The 24,234-nt window shown below is 47.5% G+C and overlaps 1 protein-coding gene across 2 annotated transcripts in view; it reads left to right on the forward strand.

The window, feature by feature from the left end:
* Window positions 1–24,234, forward strand: part of pdia5 (protein disulfide isomerase family A, member 5) — a 140,488-nt gene that overhangs the window by 56,531 nt on the left and 59,723 nt on the right. For both annotated transcript variants that reach the window (XM_051930315.1, XM_028808079.2), the window contains 2 exons: window positions 12,883–13,009; window positions 19,535–19,622. In XM_051930315.1, coding sequence (XP_051786275.1) covers window positions 12,883–13,009; window positions 19,535–19,622 — 215 coding nt within the window. The remainder of the gene's footprint in view (window positions 1–12,882; window positions 13,010–19,534; window positions 19,623–24,234) is intronic.

Genomic DNA, 24,234 nt, shown 5'->3' on the forward strand with positions numbered 1-24,234 from the left:
AGGTCTCTGCTGGGTGAAAACGCCAGAGGGCTTTGAGCCGATAGAAACTCAAATCGGCACTCGTTAGAACTGAGGTGGGCAGAACAGCAGCTCTGAGCAGATGAGGGGCTACAGCAGCAGGTGACACTCCTGTCAGCTAAGCACAGGCCACTGACACTACGAGTCGCACCAAAACTGGACAGTAGAAGATTGGAAAAACGTCACCTGGTCTCGATTTCTGCTGCGACATGTGGATGGTCGGGTTATCGATGTGAAAGCAGGGGGCCATCCTGCCTTGTGTCAACTATTCAGGCTGCTGGTGATGGTGGTGTCATAGTGGGATTGATATTTTCTTGGCACACTTTGGGCCCCTTAGTCCCAACTGAGCATCATTTAAGTGCCACAGCCTACCAGAGGATTGTTGTCCATCCCATTATGACCGCCATCTTCTGGTGGCTCCTTCCAGCAGATCATCTCATGACGGTGAGCTCACTGGACTCCAGTGGTCTCCACAGTCAGCAGATCTCAGTCCAGTAGAGCACCTTTGGGATGCGGTGGAACAGGAGATTCACATCACAATCAGCAGGAACTGCGTGACACCGTCATGTCAATGAGGAACGTTTCCAGCACCCTGCTGAATCATCGCCACAAAGAATTGAGGCAGATCTGAAGACAAAGGGTTTGACTAGGAAGGTGTACCCAATAAAGTGGCCGGGGGGTGTATATTCAAATATACTTAACTGCAGGTGAGACGTTTGAGGTGCTCCCTGTGCGTTGGCCGTTGTTTTAATGTGCTCACTGATTCAATGAAGAAGCTTTTCTCTGTCTGCGGTCCCCCATGCCAGGCCAGCCGTGCCCAACAAGGCTGATCTTTTACTGTTTGTTTTAATCAAATGTCGCAGAGTCCGTGTGATCTTCGTAGAGGCGAGGCGCTGACCGCTCAGAGGTGTTCAGGTGGTTCTGGTCCCACCTGTGGAAATGTGAAAAGTGAGGCAAACGTGAAGCTTTCTGTTCTGGGAGTCTTCATTTGTGTTACCGGTGATCATGCCAGCGTTTGGCACTACAGCCATGATGTCCGCCTATAGATGGCCCACTACAGCTCAGTCGGTGTGTTAAACGTGTTTTTACTGTTACTGATCGTTTAACTTGCTTGCTCACACCCACTAAAAGTGCAGCCTTCAGATGACGGGGGACACTGGCAGACGTGGCCCTTCACAGAAACGAGATTCTCTGTGCCCACACAGCCTGCACTGCACATTTCAAACGGCATCACCAGACAGACCCGCCTCGCTGCTTTTTGACCTTTGAACACAGAAGACGTGAGGCGACTGTTCACCTCCTTTTTAATCCTATTGAGGCACCGCAAACCGAGTGAACCAAACTAAAGTGTGGTGTCCTTCAAAGCTGGCATTGCGTCACGTCACTTGACTCCTGGTCCAAGGAGATGCCAGACGTGATGACTGCAGGTGCTGATTACATGACCACAAACTGCAGGGCAGTCAGCCGACGACACGCCGACTTCTCAGCACAGATTCTCGTTTCCAGAGCCTTCCTCTGATAAGGTGCCACATGAGAGGGTGGGCATCAGACTAAAAGAAGTGGCAGTTCAGGGTGATGTTTGTAGATGGGTGCAGAGTTGGCTCAGACACAGGAAGCAGAGGGTGATGATGGTGCGAGGAACCTCATCAGAATTAGGTGATGTTAAGAGTGATGACCAGCAGGGGTCAGTGCTGGGGCCGCTGCTATTTTTAATATCTATAAATGATTTAGATAGGAATATAAGTAACAAGCTGGTTAAGTTTGCAGATGATACCAAGACAGGTGGATTAGCAGATAATTTGGAATCCGTTATATCATCACAGAAGGACTTGGATAGCAGACAGGCTTGGGCAGATTTGTGGACGATGAAATTTAATGTCAGTAAATGTAAAGAATTACAACATAGAAGTAAAAATGTGAGGTTTGAATACACAATGGGGGTCTGAAAATCGAGAGAACGCCTGATGAGAAGGATTTAGGAGTCATAGTGGACTCTAAGCTGTCAACTTCCCATCAGTGTTCAGAAGCCATTAAGAAGGCTAACAGAATGTCAGGTTATATAGCGCCTTGATGTGTGGAGTACAAGTCACAGGAGGGTCTCTTCAGGCTTTATAACAAACTGGTGAGGCCTCATCTGGAGTCCTGGGTGCAGTTTGGGTCTCCAGGCTACAAAAGGACATAGCAGCACAAGAGAAGGTCCAGAGAAGAGCAACTAGGCTGATTATGGGGGGCTACAGGGGATGAGTTATGAGGAAAGATTGAAGGAATTGAACCTGTTAACCATTTAATGTCAGTAAATGTAAAGTATTATACATGGGAAGTAAAAATGTGAGGTTTGAATGCACAATGGGTGGTCTGAAAATTGAGAGTTCACCTTATGAGGAGGATTTAGGAGTCATAGTGGACTCTAAGCTATCGACTTCCCATCAGTGTTCAGAAGCCATTAAGAAGGCTAACAGAATGTCAGGTTATATAGCGCCTTGATGTGTGGAGTACAAGTCACAGGAGGTTCTGCTCAAGTCTTTATAACACACTGGTGAGGCCTCATCTGGAGTACTGGGTGCCATAAAGACATAACAGCACAAGAGAAGGTCCAGAGAAGAGCAACTAGGCTGATTCAGGGCTACAGGGGATGAGTTAGGAGGAAAATTGAGAGCTGAGCCTTTACAGAGATGAAGAGGAGACCTGACTGACATGTTTAAAGTGATAAAGTGAATTAGTCCAGTGGATCGAGACGGTGACATTAAAATGAGTTCATGAAGGACACGGGGACACAGCTGGAAACTTGTGAAGGGGAAAGTCGCACAAACATCAGGAAGTTTTTCTTTACACAAAGAACGATGGACACTTGGAATAAGCGACCAAGTCGTGTGGTGGACAGTCGGACTTTAGGGACTTTCAAAACTCGACTTGATGTTTTATTGGAAGAATTAAGTGGACAGGACTGGCGAGCTTTGTTGGGCTGAATGGCCTGTCCTCGTCTCGAGTGTTCTGATGTTCTGTTCCTCTGACGGCTCTTGACGGGCTGCCCCGACGGTCAGTGGCATACGAGTGTCTGCCAGGTGTGCTTCAGCTGCACTGTCAGGGTGCAAGATGTCAGTCGGACGACAGGTGGCAGCAGAGCAAACTGCCTCTACCCGGGGTGTGGGCAGGAACCCTGCAGCTCACAATGGAGAGAAGCCTGGGGTGGCACCTGCCAGCCCCATAAACATCGTGTTGGGCTCAGGGGTGACTTAGATGGCGAGCCTGACTCTGGAAGTAACACCATGATGGGGTTTAAAGGGCAATGCCAGGCACACACACTGCAATTTTTTAGGCCAATTTGAAGTCGTCGACTTTCTGAATCCTCACGACTTTCAGCTTCTTCGGCCATCATGTCACGTGCCGTATGAGTAGGGTCGCGTTGCCCGATTGGATGAATGGCTGTCAGCTGTCTTCTAGCGTCTCACCAACCGATTTTCTGATGTTTGCCATAAAATTTGATTTGTGTATCAATGCTCGTTGGGATTGCCGTTGTCTGCCCATTTTCACGTTTTTAAAATTTAAAGAATCGAAATCTCATATCGCATCACACATACGACTACGTGGCCAACGTCAAAAGCATTTTAGGAAACTTTCACTGGACGAACCGAAGTGAACACACAGACAACGCTGGTCAGCGCCTCGCCCCCCCCGCACGTCCACCTTCACTTTTCCTTTTTTTGTATTTGTGCGTTCAGAGCGCCGCTCTTTACTTTGGTAGGTGAGTTAGGCTGACTGTCGGCCTTCATGCCCTCGTGTGTTGGTACAGTTTGAGCACATGTGTGACTGGTGACTCGATCGCGCCAGGTGACAAGTCGTCTGCCCCTTCAATTTCCACGAATCCCATGATGTACCCCCGGGAGTAGAGGGGGTCTCAGAGGCTGAGAGATGGAGGGAGGTAGTGCTTGCGGGACCCCTTTGTGCCACGGTTTGATAGTTTAGCTCTTCCTCCTTCTCCTCCTCCTCCTTGCAGTGATTGTAAGTGTTGTTGTTTATTTAATGGCCGTTTGCAAATTGGTCAACCCCGGTGTGGCAGTCATCTGAGTGGAGAAATCCCAGAAGGCGCCGTCACGCTGCAGTAATCCCGTCCTTCTCAAGGGTGACGCGCTCACTGCAGGGGCACCGGGCATTCAGCAAGTCCTCGGACTCCTTCGGTATCCATCTTTGATGGATTTGTAAAACACTTTGTCATTACGGGTTAATGGATCCGTTTCCAATGAAATGTGGAACACAATAAGGCCGTGTCGGGTGGGCCATGAAGACTTATGTTCTGCTGGATGTCCTGCAGTGGCACAAGGCTTCATGGACCCTCCTGATGCGGCCGTGGGCCTGCCCTGCGGACGGCTTTTTAAAGTCAACGCGGGTAGCTGCAGGAGGCGCCATCACTGATTACGGGCAGAGCCCTGAGTGACGGCCACGGCCCGATGAGGCTGATGGAGACGCGCCAGTGAGCAAAGGCCAGAAGTGTCGACTTTTGGGTGTTTGGCCGTTGGCTGTCCCATCCCAGAATCCACCAGGCTCATCTCTTTACATCTCTGTGCCGCTGACTGACTAACTGAAACGTCTCGCCAGGTTGGGGGCTCCGTGTGTGCCGAAGCAGAAGTGTGTCAGGCTGCGCTTTCCAAAGCTGCTGGCATTGGCCTCTCACTTTCACTCCTTAGGGTTAGGCGTTAGGGTTAGGGCCTGGCGTTTGGCTCTCCGTTCCTCGAGTTAGTGGTCCTGTGCATCGAGATACGAGGAAAATCCCCAAAGCAACGCCGCAGGCAAAGGTGGCAAACGTCCAGGGCTTCCCCTTCTGTGCTTCGTGCTAAACGCTTCTTTTAATAGAGGTAAGGGAATTGAGGTAAAGTGCACCGGGAAGTCGGGCAGAGTGTCACACCCTTGGGGACAGCCCTGCATGCAGAGCGTGGTGGCAGCAGATAAGATCTGCCACTTGTGTGGGTATCTGATCATTTGAATGGGGACACTGCAGAGATGAAAGTGGCACGTGGCCCTCGTGTCTGCCTGGCCTGGTGGTCTGCTGTCTCACCAGTGGGAGATTGTGAGAGCCCAGCTGTATGCCGGGACCACCGGACAGCAGTCCGTACGCATTCTATTGTACGCAGTCTGGTGAAATTCTTCTTCTTGTTCTTCCTCCTCCTCAGGTTGCCACAGCTGATCATCCGCCTTCGTGTCCTTCCTCCTCACATCCATAACCCTCCTCTTTGGCCTTCCTCTTTTCCTCCTGCCTGGCGGTTCCATCCTCCACGTCCTTTTCCCAATGTCCCCCTCTTGTCACCTCAGCACGTACCCAGACCCTCTCAATCTGTCACCAAACTGTCGCACCCGTGTTGTCCCTCTCATGTCCTCATTCCTTATCCCCTCGCTACTCCGAGCGAAAGCCGCAGTGTCTTCATCTCCGCCGCCTGTCTTTTGGTCAGTGCCATCCTCTCCACAGCATACAACATGGCTGGTCTCGCCACCGTTTTCTAGACCTTCCCTTTCACTCTTGCAGGTCCTCTTGTGCCACTCTTCTCCCAGTCCACCCCGCCCGCACTCTCTTGTTCACCTCTCCGTTGCTTTGGATGGTTGAACCCAAGGATTTCGATTGGTCGACCTTCATCTCCTCTGCTCCTTGCGGTCGTCCCCTTCCACCATCTTCCTCTCATTCTCACATGTGTACTTCGTCTTCCTCCTCCTGTCTCTCGTTGCCCTTCTCTCCAGTGCGCACCTCCACCTCTCCACGATGTCATCACAGTCCACCTGTCTGCCCTCCTCTGTCCAAGCCGATCCTTGATGTCACCCCTCTGTCACCTTGACACAGGCTGTCATTCCTACCACATGCCTTGGCGCAGTCCCACATACCCTGTGCCACCCTCGTATACAGACTTCCTCATACAGGAGCAGATCTCCCCTCTTGGCACCCTGGCGTCTCGGAGTCCACAAACACACGTGGTGTAATTCCCTCGGACCTTCTCTGCACTTCTCCATCAACACTCTTAAGGCAAACGTGGCACCTGTTGTACCCTTTCCTGGCATTCATATCCAAAAACACAGTAAATATCTGATAAAAATAGAAATGCGTGCGGCTGAACGCACACTGAAGCCCAGCAGAGTCACTTGGGTTAACGCAGCAGTGGTCTCCAGTCCTACACGGTGCCACCCGACTGCTCTTCTTGTGCACCTGTGGTCTTCACACTGGCGCTTCTCATCGCCAATCTGTAGAACTTTTAGTCTCTGTTGACTTGGGGTCCAAGAGAGTGGCGTGAAACAGCGCCATCTAGGCTGTGATGGCAGGGTGACGAGGCTTCAGTAGTCAGGCAGCCCCTCGCTGTTTTCAGCCCCTCAGTTGCTTCATTTCTTTTTGATGAGGGTGTAAGTGAAACACGACGTTCTGCTGGGTGCCCGTGCCGCGTCAGCGATCCGAGTGTTGATCCTGGAGCCAAGTGAATATGCGCTGTGATTGAATTGGCAGATTGTGACGATGACGGAATTGCAGAAGCGAGGTTTTCACATTCCGGAGAAATCCATCGTGCCGCTGTCGACAGCCTGTCAGGCCTGAAGTGCCTTGGCACTGATGACGTGCAGATAACGCTTGGCGCCCACGTGCTGCAGTGTGTTGTTAAACGTATTTATTTGTATTTCACAGTCACACCGATTGGAGCGCTGCATATGCAGAGCAGCGCAGGAAAGAATGAAACAGAAAATGAATGACTGGTAGATTGGTGCTGTGCCCGAGTTGCCCCCTGCTGCCAAGGGTCGTCTGATGCAGTCTCCAGCCGCGTGTGGGCCCCCGATACCCGTCTTCCACATTTACATTCATTTACTTCAGAGACTTTGACGCCATTGAAGATTAATCACCAAACTCTGAAAGTGACACTCCTCGCCAGCACTTGAACTTGAATGCCACAGGGTGGCAGCGGGCAAAGCGTCTCCCGTTTATCTTCTCTCTCTGTGATTTGATAAAGCGGCCTACGCTCCTTCACTTCTCATTTTGTAGAATAATGGCGACTGCCCTCTTAAAAAGCAAAACCTCTTCATCTTACCTTATCTATCTGGCCATCTTCTAACATGCCAGCCTTCCATTCTGGGTTTGTAGGTCCATCTTCTCCTAAGTCGTCCTGCTGCTCCAAAACCAACATCCGTCTCTCCTAGTGATGTCACTTCCAAAGTCCCCGACATCCCCAAACCGTTCAGGGCTCCTCAGACCTCCTGTCACCCCCCCGCGTCATCTTCTCTTTCCTGCTGTAAATGGCTGACCTTCCAGACCTGCGCACTTGACTCAATTCCTTCACATGTTCTTCAGTCCCTCTCTGACCAAAGGGTCCCCAACATCTGACCTCTGGTGTCTTCAAGGCGTCTCGTGTGATCTCCGCCGTCCCGGCCGTCTCCCTTCTGCCATTCCAGTCCAAGACTTCAGAGCGCAGGGTCCACAGATGGCTGTCCTCTCAGAGGTCCTCTTCAGTCTCGCCCTCCGCCAGGGGTCCACTGCTTGTGGTCTCTGATCTTCTCGAGCGACTTCTCTGTATCAGCCCGGGGCGGCAATGAGGCGATCGCACCTGCAGCCGCTGCCCAGCGTATGAAAAGGGGAGCTCAAGAAACGCAAGAGAAAAAAAAAGGAGAGACGAATAGAGCGGAGGTTCAAGGATGGGAGGATAAGCGGGCAGGAAAGAAAGAAAGAGGGAGAGAGAGAGAGAGAGAGAGTGGGCGAGCGAGAGAGAGAGAGAGGGGGAGGGCGAGTGAGTGAGTGAGTGAGTGAGTGAGAGAGAGAGAGAGGGAGAGGGCGAGAGAGAGAGAGAGGGAGGGCGAGTGAGAGGGAGGTAGGGAGAGAGAGAGAGAGAGGGCGAGTGAGAGGGCGAGTGAGAGAGAGAGAGAGAGAGAGAGAGAGAGAGAGAGAGAGGGCGGGCGGGCGGGCGAGTGAGAGAGAGAGAGAGGGCGGGCGAGTGAGTGAGTGAGTGAGAGAGAGAGAGAGGGCGGGCGAGTGAGAGAGAGAGGGAGGGCGAGAGAGTGAGTGAGAGGGAGGTAGGGAGAGGGCGAGTTGGTGCAGAAAATCAAAGCAGGTGGACGGCAGTAGGGGGCGCCGCTCAAGAGGGGCTGTGGGTCGCTGCTGTTGAGCATCTTGGCAGCAGGACTGACTGTTACTCTCTGGTGGTGCCTTCACTGGGTGGGACCAATGGCAGCAGTGAAGGTACCGAGCCCCCACGCCGGGTGGAGCAGGGGTCAGTGGTTGCCTGTGGATGGTGTAGGATTGGCGACAGGGACACAGGCCCGATGACTGAATCTGCTGGTCGACGTCTCTCTGGGCCACATGGTCCACACAGGACAAGCCGGAGAGACGTCAGTTTTACAGGATGGCACCAGGACTTGTGGATTTTAAATGAGTTTCCTGTCCGATGCTTTTAAGCTCATTTGAATGGTTCTGTTTATTGGATTTTAACCTCCGCCATTCCCTTTTATTTTCTGGATTCTTTATTTATGGACATTTTGAAGCAGTGCACTATGGGACTTGTTTTTACTTTCTCACCATCCCCTTTGCTTGGTGTGTTTTGTCCTCATCAGCTCATCCCATCCCAGTCGTAACTATCGACGGTGTCGGGTTCAAGAGGGAGCGTGGCGCCAACCCGCCCTGTCACACTCTGTCCTTGACCTTTCATCAGCTTTCGGTGCTGTCCGTCACTGTGAACCCCCCCCCCCCCCCCCCCCCCCCGGCTTGTTGCTTCCCTAAATTGGCTTGGAATTCGCGGTTCTCCTTTGGACTGGTCCAAGTCCTGTCCCATCACTCTGATCCTTTTGTCTCTCCTGTTCTAACTCCTTGTCTTCTCCTCCGAAGCTCTCCAATGGTGGGCCTCAAGGATCAGAGTTGGATCCTCTTCTCATTACTCCCTACATTCGCTTTTTAGTCGTCGTTGGTTCTTCTCATGGCTTCTCCTGCCTCCTCTGTGCTGATGATAATCAGATCTGACACCCCACACGTGTCCAGCTGTCTCTCTGCCATCTCCTCATGGATGAATTGTCACCACCTTAGACTTGACCCTTCAAAGTCAGATATCCTGTCCTTGCCTTCAGGGGTCTCCTCTGTCAGATTCATCTCCTTTCACTGTCTGTCACTTTAGGACTCTTGGTGTGACTCTGGACACCTCGCTTTTATTCACTGAGTGTATTTCTTTAGTGACCCAACATGTTGTTTCCGAGGATTCGACCCTTCCTCCCTGATTATTCCCCTTGCTCTCTCAGCTGGACTGTCACAACTCTCTCTTGGCGGCTCGTCCTTCATCTGCTATCTGACCTTTCCAGCTCCTCCAGAATGCGGCTGCCCGACTGCTGTCCTCTGTTCCTGCTACTCGTCTTCTTCAGTCTCTTCATTGGCTTCCTGTGGCAGCAAAACTCCTGTCTTGACCTCTGAGTGGTCCTGCTGCTCCGTGTCTCCTTCATGAAGTCTCCATTCTGCCGCCCATCGGCCCTCCTCTTCCTCTTCTCACTTCTTGCTGTGCAGGTGTCTAATGACCTCCCTTTGCCCCCCAGTTTCCTCCTGATTACACCCACCTTTCCATGAAATGTTCCTTGGAGTCTCCTGGACAGGACAGCTGCTGTCGCACCCCAAACTCTTGGTTGGCACACGTGTGTGTCTTTGTCTCGTTGCTGTTTGAGGACTCTGACTCTCCTGTTTGTTTTTTGATCTTTGCACCTTCTAACCCTTCTGGTATTACAGTGTGCTTTGTAAGTCACCTTGGATAAAGACATAATAAATGTACAGAATATGGTTCAGTTTACTAAAGATGCCATTTAACGGTTAACTTGATGTGTTGGGAGTCGAGTGAATTGTCGACTTGCGTGTGCCAGCAGCAGACTGGCACTCCCTGGCCTGGCACCCTGATCTTGTTAGCGGGTTCACTCCAACAAGTCAGAATATTTCAGTAAGACTTGGAAAGAAATACCCGGACGATGGCAACCCTCCTGTAGGAGGACCAGGAACGAGTAGACGTGTGTGGCACCAGACGGGGCTCATCGGGCACGTGACGCGGGTTTGGGTTTTCTGGGTCGTGTGTTTTAATCGATTCTCGTCTTAACGGCGTGAAATAACATGACGACTGGTGGCTGACCAGGGGGGTCCACAATGATCCCCCTACCTTTGTCACAATGTCCCCGAGAGTCCCACGAATTAAAATGTAAAGTCACTCACCTGCAAGAGGATCAAAGTACTGATTGATGTCAACTTCATTTCCTTTCCAATGCGACTGAAATCGGCGAACAACATTTTGCTTTCTGCAGAACTCGATGAAATGAGCGCCTGCAGTGACATTTTCAGCACCGTTCTTTCTATTTTTTTTTGTTATTACTTTCATAAAATGCTGGTATGAAAATTGCAGAAGGGATTATTTCCTCAGGAACGAGAGAAGCGGATTGTGCGCTGAAATTGATGTGAAGAGACCCTCGAGTGGTCCGTCCAATGAAAACGGAAGGCGTGGGGGGCCGAAGGTGGATTCTTCAAAGTAAATGGAGCGCTCTGTCAAGGGCACTATATACACTTGGGGTCCGACCGGTTGATGTCCTTCTTATTGGTGACGTGCTTTATGTGGCCTCCTTAGCGTTCTGTTTACCGCCGTAAAAACGAGCAAAAAACATGGAATGGCTATGTAACCGAAATGCATCGATACCAACGCATCAGCGTAGGGACAGCAGCGTCGAGCGTGTGCGGATTTCGCGTTCAGCTCACCGTCATTCGGGACTGTAGACCCCCCATTTCTTTGCACATTTTTCTGTTGCTTGACCGTGATACGCAGGATCAACGTGTCCCTTGTGTCATTGTGGGCTGAGTGACTTCCACACTCCTCCTCACGTGAACGTCAGCAGTGCTTGGGGGGGCTGCCAGTTGTGTTGCCTTTTTGCCACTCTAAAGCTTCACATGACCGAATTCACCGTATTCGACCCCGGCCGGGAGCATCTTGGCTTTGTAGTTACTGGACAGGAAGGGGAGGAGTCAGGTGTCCTGTCTGGGCTGGGGGTGGGGAAAAAAAAAGGGTAACCTCATCAGTGACAGCAGCACCCCCTTGTGTCCTGGGGTGGTACAACCCCAGAAGGTGACCCTGTGACCCACATGTGTGATGCCAAATTGACATGCAATTACAAGCCCAAGAGACGTTTGTTGTTAACACCAAGGAGGTCAACGATATTTTAATAAGGTGCCACTCCGTAACTGACGTTTGAGCGGATGTGATTATAGTTTAGTCTTTTCCTGTTAGTTTTTATTTCTGTGCTGTTCTTGGTGACATACTTTGAGTTTTTAGTTTTAGTTTCTCAGACAGTGAACAGAATAGCAGGTGTCAGCGGTGCTAACCTAATGACAGACGATCATCTTGGAAACACGACCAGTGAGCTGAGGGCGCCGACCATTAAATGGGGCTTTGTGAAGAATAAACTAAAAATCGGTCAAGTTGAGCAGTAAGGGCCGTTAGCAGCACCCGTCAGTGCCTTGGCTGCTGTTTTCAATGGTGCCCTAATCATAAAGTATCACTTTCGAAGAAACATGTGACATTTTTTGGGAGAACCCAAACTTGTGGACGCCGGTGTGTGCGTATATAACCAGTTTTAGATCATTTAAGTAGATTGTTGTTCCAGAACAAAGGACTCCTCCCGGCGTCGGTGTGTTGTGCACTCAAAGTTTCCAGCGAGTGTTGCAGTCTGTAGGCTGATGAACTCCTTCCAGCTGTCGGTCCTCGTCCGGCCTAAAATCTCAGAAGGTCTTTGCGTTTGTCAGAGTGGCTCTTGTAGAACAATCGAAGGCGCAGGCCGCTCCTCAGTGAAAGGGTCTACCCTGGACCCTCGAAAAGAGCGACGTCTGGACATTTAAAAGGAAAGGAAATCCAGGACCGTAGCGGAGCTGTGTCCTCCTTCTTTGTCGTCTTCATCATCTGCATCTTTTTGTCTTCTTGATTGCCCAGAGGGGGCTGGGTGGTCTCGTGGCCTCGGACCCCCTGCAGATTTTATTTTTTTCTCCAGCCGTCTGGAGTTTTTTTTTTTTTTTTTTTTTTCTGTCCCCCCTGGCCATCAGACCTTACTCTTTTTGTATGTTAACTAATTTTGTCTTATTTTAATTTCTTATTTTGTCTTTTATTTTTCTTTTCTTCATTATGTAAAGCACTTTGAGCTACACTTTTTGTATGAAAATGTGTTATAGAAATAAATGTTGTTGTTGTTGATTGTCTCTTCGTCTTTTCGTCTTCTGCGTCTTTTCGTCTTCTGTGTCTGTCTTCTTGTCTGTCGTCTTTTTTATCGTCTTTTTTGTCTATCATCTTTTTGTCTTCTGCGTCTTTTTGTCTATCGTCTTTTTTATCGTCTTTTTGTCTTCTGCGTCTTTTTGTCTTCTGCGTCTTTTTGTCTTCTGCGTCTTCTCGTCTTTTTGTCTATCGTCTTTTTGTCTTTTGCGTCTTCTCGTCTTTTTGTCTTCTGCGTCTTCATCGTCTTTTTGTCTTCTGCGTCTTCATCTTTTTGTCTTCATCATCTTTTCATCTTTTGGTCTTCATCGTCTTTTCGTCTTCTGCGTCTGTCTTTTTGTCTATCGTCTTTTTTATCTATTGTCTTTTTGTCTTCCGCGTCTTTTTGTCTTCTGCGTCCTCTGCATCAATTTGTCTTCTCATCTTCTCGTCGTCTTCTTCTTCTTCATACAACAGAGGTGGGCCTGGACTCTGCCAACATGGTGATTCAGTAGAGGTGTTGTGTTTGTAAGACGGAGAGCCGAGTTTGAGGTTCATAAAATAAGTAAATAACACAGTGTTGGATAATGCGGGCATGAACCTGGAGACACACTGTCCTTTATTTAAAGTCATATCAAGTGCCTTGTCGTTTTTATTTTTATTTCTTCTCCAGATTCTCTTTGCTGCCTTTCTGGATGCATTGAAGGTTTCACCATTGATAGAAAAGGTCAGCGAGCACAAGGACTTCAAAAAGCTTCTGAGGACTCGGACCAACGTTCTCATCCTCTACTCCAAATCAGGTGAGTGTTGTCAACTTTTCTTTTCAAGTTTCATTTCAGTGTGTTTCTACGTTTGGAGACGGGTCCGGTGAACATGCGTGTGCTTGGCAGGGAACGGCCATTTCATGCATAGAAAGAAAGGTGTGACGGTAAAACACAAGAAGCTGCAAGAAGAGCTGGGGGTCCCACAACCCAACCAGGAAAACTGTGTTTAGTTACGACAGGGCAATGGAGAGGAAAAAAATAAATGAAAATCACAAAACTAAGAGAGGACTCAGCAGAATGTCCACTTGTGGATGATACAGAAGAGCTGCGGTCTCGTCTCTGGCTCACGTGTCACGTCTTTTTACATATTCTGTATTTTTACTTTCTTGTATATGAAGTATTGGGAAAAGTATTGGAATCATTCAAAAATTCGACCTTGAGATTTTGATGAATCCCGATGTTTTAGACCTCCCTGAGTCCGAAAATACCATTTTTGGAGATGTGTGTGTGTGTGTGAAACACGATAACTTTGAATGCTTTGAATGAGGTCAACCAAATTTTGCATTCATATGACATCCTGAAGGTTCTGCCAACTGCTGGGCCACATCCACTAACTGAAAGTGGTACTTTATCTGAACAAATAGCAAGAAACGATCAAAAAGACCATCTTATACCTGCACATATAAGAATTCTAATTTGGTTTACCCATACGAGTGACTCATCCGTATGTCTGAGTATACGAGAAAGTCGAGGAGAGGTTGTTTTGTCTTTGAAATGTTATTTTGCACGTTTGGTCTGTCGTGTATTTTTGATTATTCTGTGTTTTGTGTGATTTTGACACTGCAGCTCAGGCGTCGTCCCCAGGCCTTTAGAAGCCTCAGCACTGGTGCCGTGGCATTGACTGTTCACTCGCGTTTGTTCGGCTCCCCTTTGGATTTTGAATTTTTCTGGATATTTTCGAAGTGCTCTGTTCTCAGTTTCCCTGACTATTGGATTTCGATTTCAGACTTTCAGATCTTTGTTTTTTTTTTCCTTTAGGTTTGCCCTTTGACCCTTTTTTCATTCTCACCGTGGTAACATTTTTATTTCCTTTGAAATCGTTTTCGCTTTTGTTAATAAACTCTTACATGGCAGGCAGGGTGATGTAGGGCTTAAGACTTTGGACTTCAAACCCTGAGGTTGTGGATTCAAATCCCACTACTGACACCAGTGTGTGATGGCGAGAGAGTCGCTCCATCGGCCTGTGTGCCAGCTGGGAAAACAAAAGCAGTGAAACCAATGGGATCTCAAATATTGCAAGTCTCTTTGGATAAAGGTGTCCTTCAAATGATAATTAATGATAATATACAATACAATACCATCCATCCATCCATCCATTTTCCAACCCGCTGAATCCGAACACAGGGTCACGGGGGTTCTGCTGGAGCCAATCCCAGCCAACACAGGGCACAAGGCAGGAACCAATCCTGGGCAGGGTGCCAACCCACCACAGGACACAATACAATACAATACAGTTTATTTTTGTGTAGCCCAAAATCACACAGGAAGTGCCGCAATGGGCTTTAACAGGCCCTGCCTCTTGACAGCCCCCCAGCCTTGACTCTCTATGAAGACAAGGAAAAACTCCCAAAAAAAAAAATGGAAGAAACCTCGGGAAAGGCCGTTCAAAGAGAGACCCCTTTCCAGGTAGGTTGGGCGTGCAGTGGGTGATAGTAATGCACTCTGCTTGACATTGGAGGGCAGCAGTTCAATCACTGGGGCTGACTAATTACAAGACTGCAGTCCAAGTGGCGTATTGTGCCATGCATGAAGCTCAAGGTGCACAGAATAAGAACAGGAGCGCCACACAAGAGTAGACCGGCACATTCACCAATGACCGCTCAGCTGCTCTGTGCCCGCCCTCTGTGCCCTCTCACAGCCATTTAATAAACAAACTGACCTCAAGATTGGGTGCTGCTGTGCTTTTACGCCACCTGTCCACCGCAGCCCACTGGATTACTGGGCGGCCTGCTCGCTAATTTCAGTGGCAGGAGGAACTGTGGACTGCGATGACCCCAGCCGAGTGCTCGTGTGCACAGAAACTGGCTTATTCAGCCCCCCTGCCAGGTTAAACATTTTCAAATTTGATATTATCTGCTAGACATTAGTAAAAGAATAAATCCTCAACCTCAATGCTAGCTGCTACTCTCCATTACACCATCCGATGTCCCAGCAGCGCCACATGCTCTTAACTGCCTTATTTAGTCCCTAAACATTCCAGACATCCAGTTAAATAAAGAAAGTGGTTGGGGGGGGGGGGGGGGGACCTTGCAGGCATAGTGGGACCCCCAGCACCCCCTGGCCTAAACAATAGCCGCACTTCAAACGTGAGGACATCATGATGAGCGGATCAGCAGAAACGGACCCCGCAGGTAGGCAGAGGGCACATTCACAGTGCTGCCAGCTGCGTGGCATCGGCCCCCACGTGTGAGCTTCATCCGCCGTGACATTTGATTGGCACACTCATTCCCTCTCTCCCAAATGTAATTACTTAGTCTAACACCTTTTTGAAAGCTCTGTGAGGTAAGCAGCTCTTCAGACGAGCCCCTCGCTTTACTTGAGGCAGACGGCGCTTTCATTGCTTTGTGCTTTTCATTTTAGTGTGGATGGTTTTGCATCAGGAGCCTTCCAAGCTGGCAGATCTTGTGGCCCAGAAGTCGACGCCAGTTGAGGTTTTTACTTTTTTTTTTCCCCCATCATTTGATTTGCCGCTTAGCTTATAAAGAGAATAGGGGGCTGTAGTTTGATGAGTTTGCGTAAAGACCCTGGGGGGTAAAATGTAATCAAGCAGTAGTGATGAAAGTGTCCATTTCAAACCTGAGCATTGGCATTAGTAATAATAGTTAGCAGACACCTTGGTCCAAGTTATAATACATACAAGAGTGATTAGAAGGTGCAAGCAATAAAAACAACGATGGACAAATGAAAAAAACCGAGCAGAAAGGAGTCAGAGTCCTTCTGCTATATAAAGATACCTGCAACATCCGTAGAAGTGACACCAAGAAAAGACCCCGAACCAGGAGGACACTGGGGGCAATTCAAGTTGACAACGGAAGGTCTTCACAGCAAGCATAGAGAAGCATCATCCTGTCTGGGCACATCTGGTTAAGACAAGGGACAGTCAGCAGATGGGAAGAACAGAGTCTTCATCGAAAGTCAAGTGAAGAGACCAAAGGACTGGCGATACTGGGGAGCAGAGCTGTTCAGAGGACCCGCAGCAGGAGTTCTGGACGGGAAGCCGTGAAGACACTGAAGAAGACGAGTAGCAGGAACAGAGGACACCAGTCGGGTATCCGCATTCTGGAGGAGCTGGAGAGGTCGGATAGCAGATGAAGGACGAACCGCCAGGAGAGAGTTGTGACAGTCCAGCCGACAGAGCAAAGGGTTGTGTGATATAATCAGTGAGGAAAGGCCAAAACCTCGAAATATTATGAAATAAGAAACAACAGGATTGGGTCACTGAAGTATTTATCTGTAGAATAAAAGTGAGGAGTCCAAAGTCGCCCGTGATTCCTGACCATGACTTGTTGTGGAAGGACGACGACATCTTCAAGGGCAATGGTTGGAGACAACTCTAAGGAAGCAGAAGGCAAGTACAGGATAGCTGACTTCAAAAGGTTACATCTATGGTGACGATCGTTCACCCAGGATGAGATGGCAGTGAGACAGCTGGAGATCTGGGCTGAAATCTGTGGGTTGTATGAGGGAAACGAGAGGAAGATTTATACATCATCAACACAGAGGTGGTAGGAGAAGAGATGAGAAGAAATAGCATTACCAAAGGTGCGAGTGAAAAGAGAGAAAAGAGAAATGGACTCAACACCAAACTGTGAAGAAACACCGCCACCTGTCTTATGGGGGATGGAACTGCTCCCAACACCCAGCTTCTGCTGGTCCAAACAACATATGAGTCCAGCCAGGCCTAAAGTTAATTCTCTGTTCAGTCAGCCGACTCATCTGCCCTTCTGTTCTGGCCTCCCATCCAGTTAAGAATCTGTCCTCCTTCCAAGTGGAGACTCCTGTTCTCCTACAGCTGTTACGACCAGCGGTTTCTCTTCCTAAAGTTCAGAGCAGCATCTCACACAACCAGTGAGGAGCAGCTGTGAGCAAACCAACCCCAACCGTCATGGGGCAGACGCTGCAAACTTAATAAGTAGCTTAACTCTTTTAGGGCTAATTTTATTTTTGTTTCTTTTCTCCCAGGGCTGAATATTTTTCCAAAAACTAACATTTTTTAAAAAAGAACACAAAGCAATTGTTTAACATATCAAATCAACAAAAAATATTTACTTTTGACAATGTTACTGTCTTGCATGTTGTATGAGCCTGAATTCTCTATGTGTTGTTTTGATGCCTATTTTTCAATTGTCTGTTGCTGCATTTTCTAACATATATTGTTAGTGTGTACTGTAGAGAGACAAGTCACCCATTTGCCATCGTGCCATGCCACTGCCACCAAGTTTTCTGCCTGCATGAAAACCGTATTGTCACCTCTTTTCATCTTCTGAAACTTTATGAACTTTATGTATGGCATTATAGCCTGGCTCACCCCATGGGATTTGCTTCTGTTTATTACAGAAGTGAATAAAACTTTGCAGCAGCATGTACCTAAGCCACCAGGGGACAAAACACGTTTGGACCAATGCTCCCTGAAGTTATATCACCAGTTCTGTCCCATCTCTATTTGTAATGCCACAGCGCGCTTCATCTCGTCTTTCGTTGTGGGTTTCCACTTTGAATAACGAGAATGCGATGCAAACGCAGCCTGCGATTCAAAAAAAATCTCTGCCTACCTGTTTGTCTCGTCTGACAGTAGCTGAAAAGCAGCATCAGGAGAGAGCAGCCTGAAGTACAGCAGCTGGTGATCTGTCGTGTCCAAAAGCAAGCCATGCCGTCTTGTAAACTCCGGTAGCCATATCGGCTCTCAACGGATCAATGTATGTGTATTTATCCCATGCGAACCTTGCCGTAGATGCATCGGCTGCGCGAAGGCACTCAACTGGCAGCAGATCCGCTGGCGCGGCATCGGCTGGTGTCTGATCAGCTGATGCCTGCTTCTAACTCTCTTGCTCGATCTCCTGATCACTGCCAATAAGTCCGATTCTGAAAAATCAAGAGTCCGACTCCGCGGTAATGCGCAAAACAACGTCTGCCAAGTGTTTTCTTTTCTGCACTTGCTTCGCTGCCTTTTCACATGTCGGTGCCATCTTGCTATTGTTTACATTTCGCAACTCACGCACACGCAAGGTTTAGTTGCCGAGTCAACGAGTCTAGCATTCCTCCAAGCACAGAGGGAATGCCTGTGACGTGACAGTGAGATTTGTCGCCATTAACAGCTGATTGTCGCCCTTTATCCCTGGATGTCGACTTTTGTCGACATTCGCCTTCAACCCCTCCTGTCGACAAAAGTCGACATCCGCCCTAAAAGAGTTAAGAACTTCTCCATCTTTTCCACATTAATTAATAGATCAGAATTCATAAGTTATGTGCCTCTTTCTATAGCTAAGCTCATGTACATTTGTTTTGTTGCTTCTTATTATCCTTCATTTACATATTTATGTTCGTATTTATACTTGGATGTTTAATTTTCTGTTATGTTATGAATAAAAAGTTAATTTGATTAATTCTCGTAAACATCGTTTGTGTTATTTGTTGAAAAACAGTCACATCTGAACCACAAATGGAGACACTGAAAGTGGTGGAATGAAGATGTTTGCCAGTTCATTGACTTCATTCATAAATTGCACAGATACCTTCATAGTTCTGCCCCCCCGCCACGTCCCAAACATTTCCATGCGTCTACCAACCTTAGCGCTCCCTGTAGACCAACACAATTCATCGGTGCGTCACCTTCATAGTTTGCCTTTGCTGATGACCGCACTTTCAGCTCTTGACGTCCTTTTCCTATTGGCTTCAAGTCAGGATTTTGATTGGTCCGTTGAAGGACGTTTACTCACTTTTGTAGATGAATGGGACCACCTCACACCACTCCGGAAAGTAATATTTTAGAAGGACAGGATCAATGTTGAAATTGCGTGCTTTTAATTGCACTTCGCTCTTAGACGGCAGTGCGTCGGACTTGCTGCTGATTCCGGAGAGTGCCCTGCATGCTTGATTTATATCTGTTTTAAAAAGCTGACTTGCAGCACATCTCGTCAGATGTTGGTCTGCTGTTAGTGCAAGGCCTGCCTGTGATATTCGCTCTTTAACAATTCATTGACGTGCTTGGTCTCCGTTTATCAGTGTGGTGTGTCTGCACGTGTTTGATGATTTGGAGCTCCACTTGAGCCGGTGGGCCGCCTTGATTACCTGACCGAGGGCTTGTTCTTTTTGTCCTATTCATTGTGTATTTTCTACACTGCACTTCTTTTCTTGACTCTGTTACTTGGATTTCACTTTTTACCTCATTCTTCCTAAGAAAACCAACATGGATATCAATTTCAGTGTTCTGTTTCCATGTGGAAGATGCTGCTGAAAGATGTAACTTTAGAAAGATTAATGTTACTTCTTCTGTCTTCCTAGCTGCTGTAGGTGAACGTCAACTCAAGTTGCTGTCTGAGGTGGCACAGGCAGTTAAAGGCCAGGGCACCATTGCCTGGGTGGACTGTGGGTAAGTGTGGGTAACTTTAGATTTTTCCATGTTTGTCTTGGTTCTTCTATTTTGCATAAGCACAGAAGTCACATTCCTCAACTTTGACAGCTTTATAGAGTGAAGTTAGGAATGTCTGGTAAGACCACAAATCCATGTCACGTCAGAAATTCTGACAGTTCCAATACACACTGGTTTAATATATTTATGTATACTTGGAGACTCAAATTGTCATGAAATTGGAAAAATAGCTGTGATGCCTTCAACAACACCACAAAAGGCAGGCCAGGATCTTCACTGGTCTGTCCAGCAGAGCCTCACCTTAACTCAGTCAGGCCCCTCAGGCTACCTGCAGGCTTCAGCAGGAGCAGGCCCAAAACTGGGATGGGCTCAGTGCTCCTGTGAGGCCTAGAAACTTGTGGTAGGCCTCAAAAAGCATAAAGTAAGCCTGACCTCCCAGATGTAAGAAACAGGCCAAAAGGAGACCAAGTTTATATTGTTCAAAAAGGAGAAGGAACTCCTGAAACCCCTGGCCCAAAATAACAAAAAACAATGTTTCTGTGATAGTAATTGTAAAGTTTATTAAACGAAAACAAAGTTAATGGGAGTAAAAGAGAGGTAAGGAATCAGCAATAATGCAGAGTCCACCAGTGACCTTGGTTCATTGAATATTCGCCTTGTGAACGGCTTAGACTAACATTTTTTTCACCCCCAGCACCCCATGGTGCTTTGTGAGGCCAGCGTGACATCATAGAGGTATAGCAGCCATGTGCAGAACTTTCACACATACGTACTGTAAGATTGTTGCTGATCTGCTCCGCCTGCGCCTGCGTGATGTCAGGACCCGGTCGGTACTCCGGTCTAAGAGAAGAAGCAAAAAACTATTTCATGGGAGGGTGGGTTACATTAGCTGACCATAATGAGAACATTGTGAGTACTGCCGCCAGATACACAACGCTAATCCCTGTGTGGCTGACTGATTTACATGTATAATTAGCCATGTGCCGCAGCTACCAGTCAAAACAAGCCTTAAAGGAGCCCCCCCCCCTCGGGAAAACACATGAGGCTCTGTAAAATAATAATAATAATAATGTAAAGATTTGTTCCTATTAACAAGCGGTTTGTTTCTCTTTGATAGAAGAAAAAAGTGCCAGGCATCTGCACAGATACCTGGGCAACAAAAAAGACATTCGTGCTGTGCCCTCAAACAATGGAATGAGAAAGTCCCACGCTGCTGCTCAGTGGTGCGGCCAATGTGTGCCCCGAGATTTGAACTCTGTGATCATAAGGAGGTATATAATATAATCATCTATGTGTGGAAGTCTGTCTGTCTGGCATGGAAGTGACAGGTGGAGTCGGGCTAAGGGCTGCGCCTCTAAGGATACGCAAGTGAGGCCAGCATGTCGGCAAAACAAAACCTCTGAGGAGAGAGACGTCTAGAGGAGTTCCTTTCAATTAACTCAGTAAGGAGACTGTGGAAGATTGTGGGTTTGCTTCCCGGTTCCTCCCTGTGTGGATAGCACTTTGAGTACTGAGAAAAGCGCTATAGAAGTGTAATGAATTATTATTATTACCTGACATGTCTACATTTCAGTTTGTTTTCTGATGATTTCAATCGTTTCTAGGACCCCAGGCTTTTTACAGCACGGGCTTACACACACACACACACACACATATATATATATATATTTATTACATTCATTACATTTGTAGTCTGAGTCCAGACCTGAATTGTGTGGGTGGTTACCTACCAGGTAACGCTTGTGGTTACTCCGGACCTACAGGCTGTCAAATAAACGAACCACACGCCGTGGCACAGCGTAAAGGGGCTTCGTCTCTGACGCTGACATTCGAGGTTCGATCCCCGAGGGGGGAGCAGTAGAGTGTGTACGGCTGATGAGCCCAAATGAGGGCAAAACACGTGTCGCGTACTCTTTGCTTTATTTGACAGTAAGCTATGCTCCATATATATATATATATATATATATATATATATATACACACACAGTAATCCCTCACTTATCGCGGGAGATAGGTTCCAAGGCCGACCACGATAACTGAATTTCCACGAAGTAGGGACACCATATTTATTTAATTATTTAACGTGTATTTGGACGTTTTTAAACCCTCCCTGTATTGTTTACAACCCACCCTTTACTCTATTAATAACAGGGACAATACTGTTATTAAGCAATATGAAATCGGTAGATAAGTTTACACTTACTGTATAGCGAAGTACACGTAGCTATATATGACGTGATGATGGTGATGAATATGCTGCGCAGTAAAAATGATGACGATGAAGGTGATAATCCCCTGAATGCAGTAGCAAGAGCACGTTAATGCTGAATGAGTGAGATGAGACTTCCTGGTTAATGCAGCACTCTGTCGCTGAGCCAGTCAGCAGCACACAGGAACTTAACTACGTGCTCTGATTGGGTAGCTTCTCAGCCATCCGCCAATAGCATCTCTTGTATGAAATCAACTGGGCAAACCAACTGAGGAAGCAAATACCAGAAGTAAGAAGACCCATTGTCCGCAGAAACCCGGGAAGCAGCGAAAAATCCGTGTTATATATTTAGATATGCTTACATATAAAATCCGCGAAGTCGTGAATCCGCGAAAAGTGAGCCGCGAAGTAGCGAGGGATTACTGTGTGTGTGTATATATATATATATATATATGTGTGTATATATATATATATATATATATATATATATATATATATATAAACAGTATAGATATCATTTTTTTTTAACTTCTTGGTAGTTTGTGTCCATTTATTGTATTTTGTTTGCGGCTGTTGTCCTCTTTGTGTCATTTGTTGTGTGAGGCATGGTGGCACAGCAGTTAGCTCTGCTGCCTCACATCTTTGGCCACAATAATCTGTGCAGCATAGCTGGAAGGGCCTTTGCTATCCCCCCGGGACAGTTGAAGACCACTGCCCTGTTATAATTCACTCAAAACAAGTTCACTTCCTCCGTCCCCTTTGACTTTAATGCAATTCGTGGAGTCTGGCCAAAGTCCCAAACATTTGCATGATTTTGCTGAACTTGCAGAAAAATGAACTCCGTGGAAGTCGCTCATCACTATGCGCTGCACAGCACTCTGGGTAATGCTCCATGGGGCAGGCTCACTTCTCACACACGGGTCGCGTGCAGGTTGATAGACAGGGAGGTTAACTTTAGGGCAGCACTTTGCTTTTTAGGATTTGTACTTTTTTTAATGTTGTGGTCATTTCAGCATTTCCGATTAATATTAGCACACAAACGAACGTGTCACCGCAGTGTCGGCTCTGCTGCAGCGTTCAGGGTCATTTGCACCCGTGTCTGACCTGCTTGTCATTAGTTGACAGCATTTAGAGCAAATGCCTTAGTAAATGGTGAATTGAAATCCAGTATAAACGTTTAAAGCCAAGTGAAGACACACAAATGTAGACATATAACCAGCGTGTCACTGCTGAATTAGAGAAGAGGAGAGGCCAGCTAATTAAATGCCACCTTCGGTGTGTCACTTTTAAAAGCACATGTCACAGAGGGGACGTCCTGCTGAGTTCTCTGTGAATTAGTTGACCAATCATATTGAGGAAATGTTAGAAGAAAAAAAAAGATGTTTACGGCGTAAGTAAAACTGAGGAGGACTTCCTAAAAGTGTTAGGACTGACGCTGACTCAGTGCCTCGCTGTTGAATGTTAAAAAGGCAAACGATTGCAAGGGGGGCGAGAGGTGTGCCCACTCCACCGCAGGTTGTTTGTCTTGGCCTCCAGAGGACACAGGTGTCTAAACAAAGCTGCTAAGGTAATGGAGGCCACCAGGGAGTCTGCTGAGGCCTGCAAATGTGCAGAGTGAGGAAGTGGCCGAGCTGGAAAGCCAGGTAGCCCTCGACTGAGCTCATTGGGCTCTCCTGCTTACTTCAGCTTCTAATCTTCTGTAATACGACGGCAGGCTTTGAATTGCTGGGCCCTTCTGGGCCCTCAGTAAGGTTTACAATTGAAAGGTGCCAGCCCCCCAAACCAAGTCGCAGGCTTCATAGCCTGCACGACCAAATTGGACTAACCTGGAAATTCAGAAGGAAGAAGAAAAAACATGGAAGACCCCCGAAACAAACCACAAAATAAGGAAAAAATGACAAAAGAGGGAGCCAAGAACGGTTTGCCTGAACAAGGCAGACTTTGTGTTTTTTTTTTTTTTCTTGAAGTCCAGAATCCAGTAATCAAAAACCAGCGAGAAGAATGAAATTCAGAAGTCTGGACATCAAACTTGAGACACACAAACGCAGAAGGAGACCCGAACAACAATGGGAGCTGAAGTGTCACCAAACATACAGAGGTGGCAGTCCCAGAGAGTCAGGAGGCCCCAACATAAAATAAAGAGGTACTCCGAATATGATTAATGTGCCATCATCATCATCATAAACTAAACAATACCCATGGGAGAGGAAGGAAATAAGACATCTGAGCCTGAAGTGACACCACAGCCGTCTATCTCACCGACTGAGGATCAACTGCGAAGAGTCCTGCTGGCAATGAATTCAAAGTGATAGCTAAGGTGGTCTTGGTACGCTTTTGTCAGAGTGTTCTTTCTTTTTATTGTTTTGTTAAAGGAAGAAAAAGTGGATGGAAGCCCCCCTAAAA

The sequence above is a fragment of the Erpetoichthys calabaricus genome, chromosome 8 (genome assembly GCF_900747795.2).
Source record: "Erpetoichthys calabaricus chromosome 8, fErpCal1.3, whole genome shotgun sequence".
NCBI classification, from domain to species: Eukaryota; Metazoa; Chordata; class Cladistia; order Polypteriformes; family Polypteridae; genus Erpetoichthys; species Erpetoichthys calabaricus.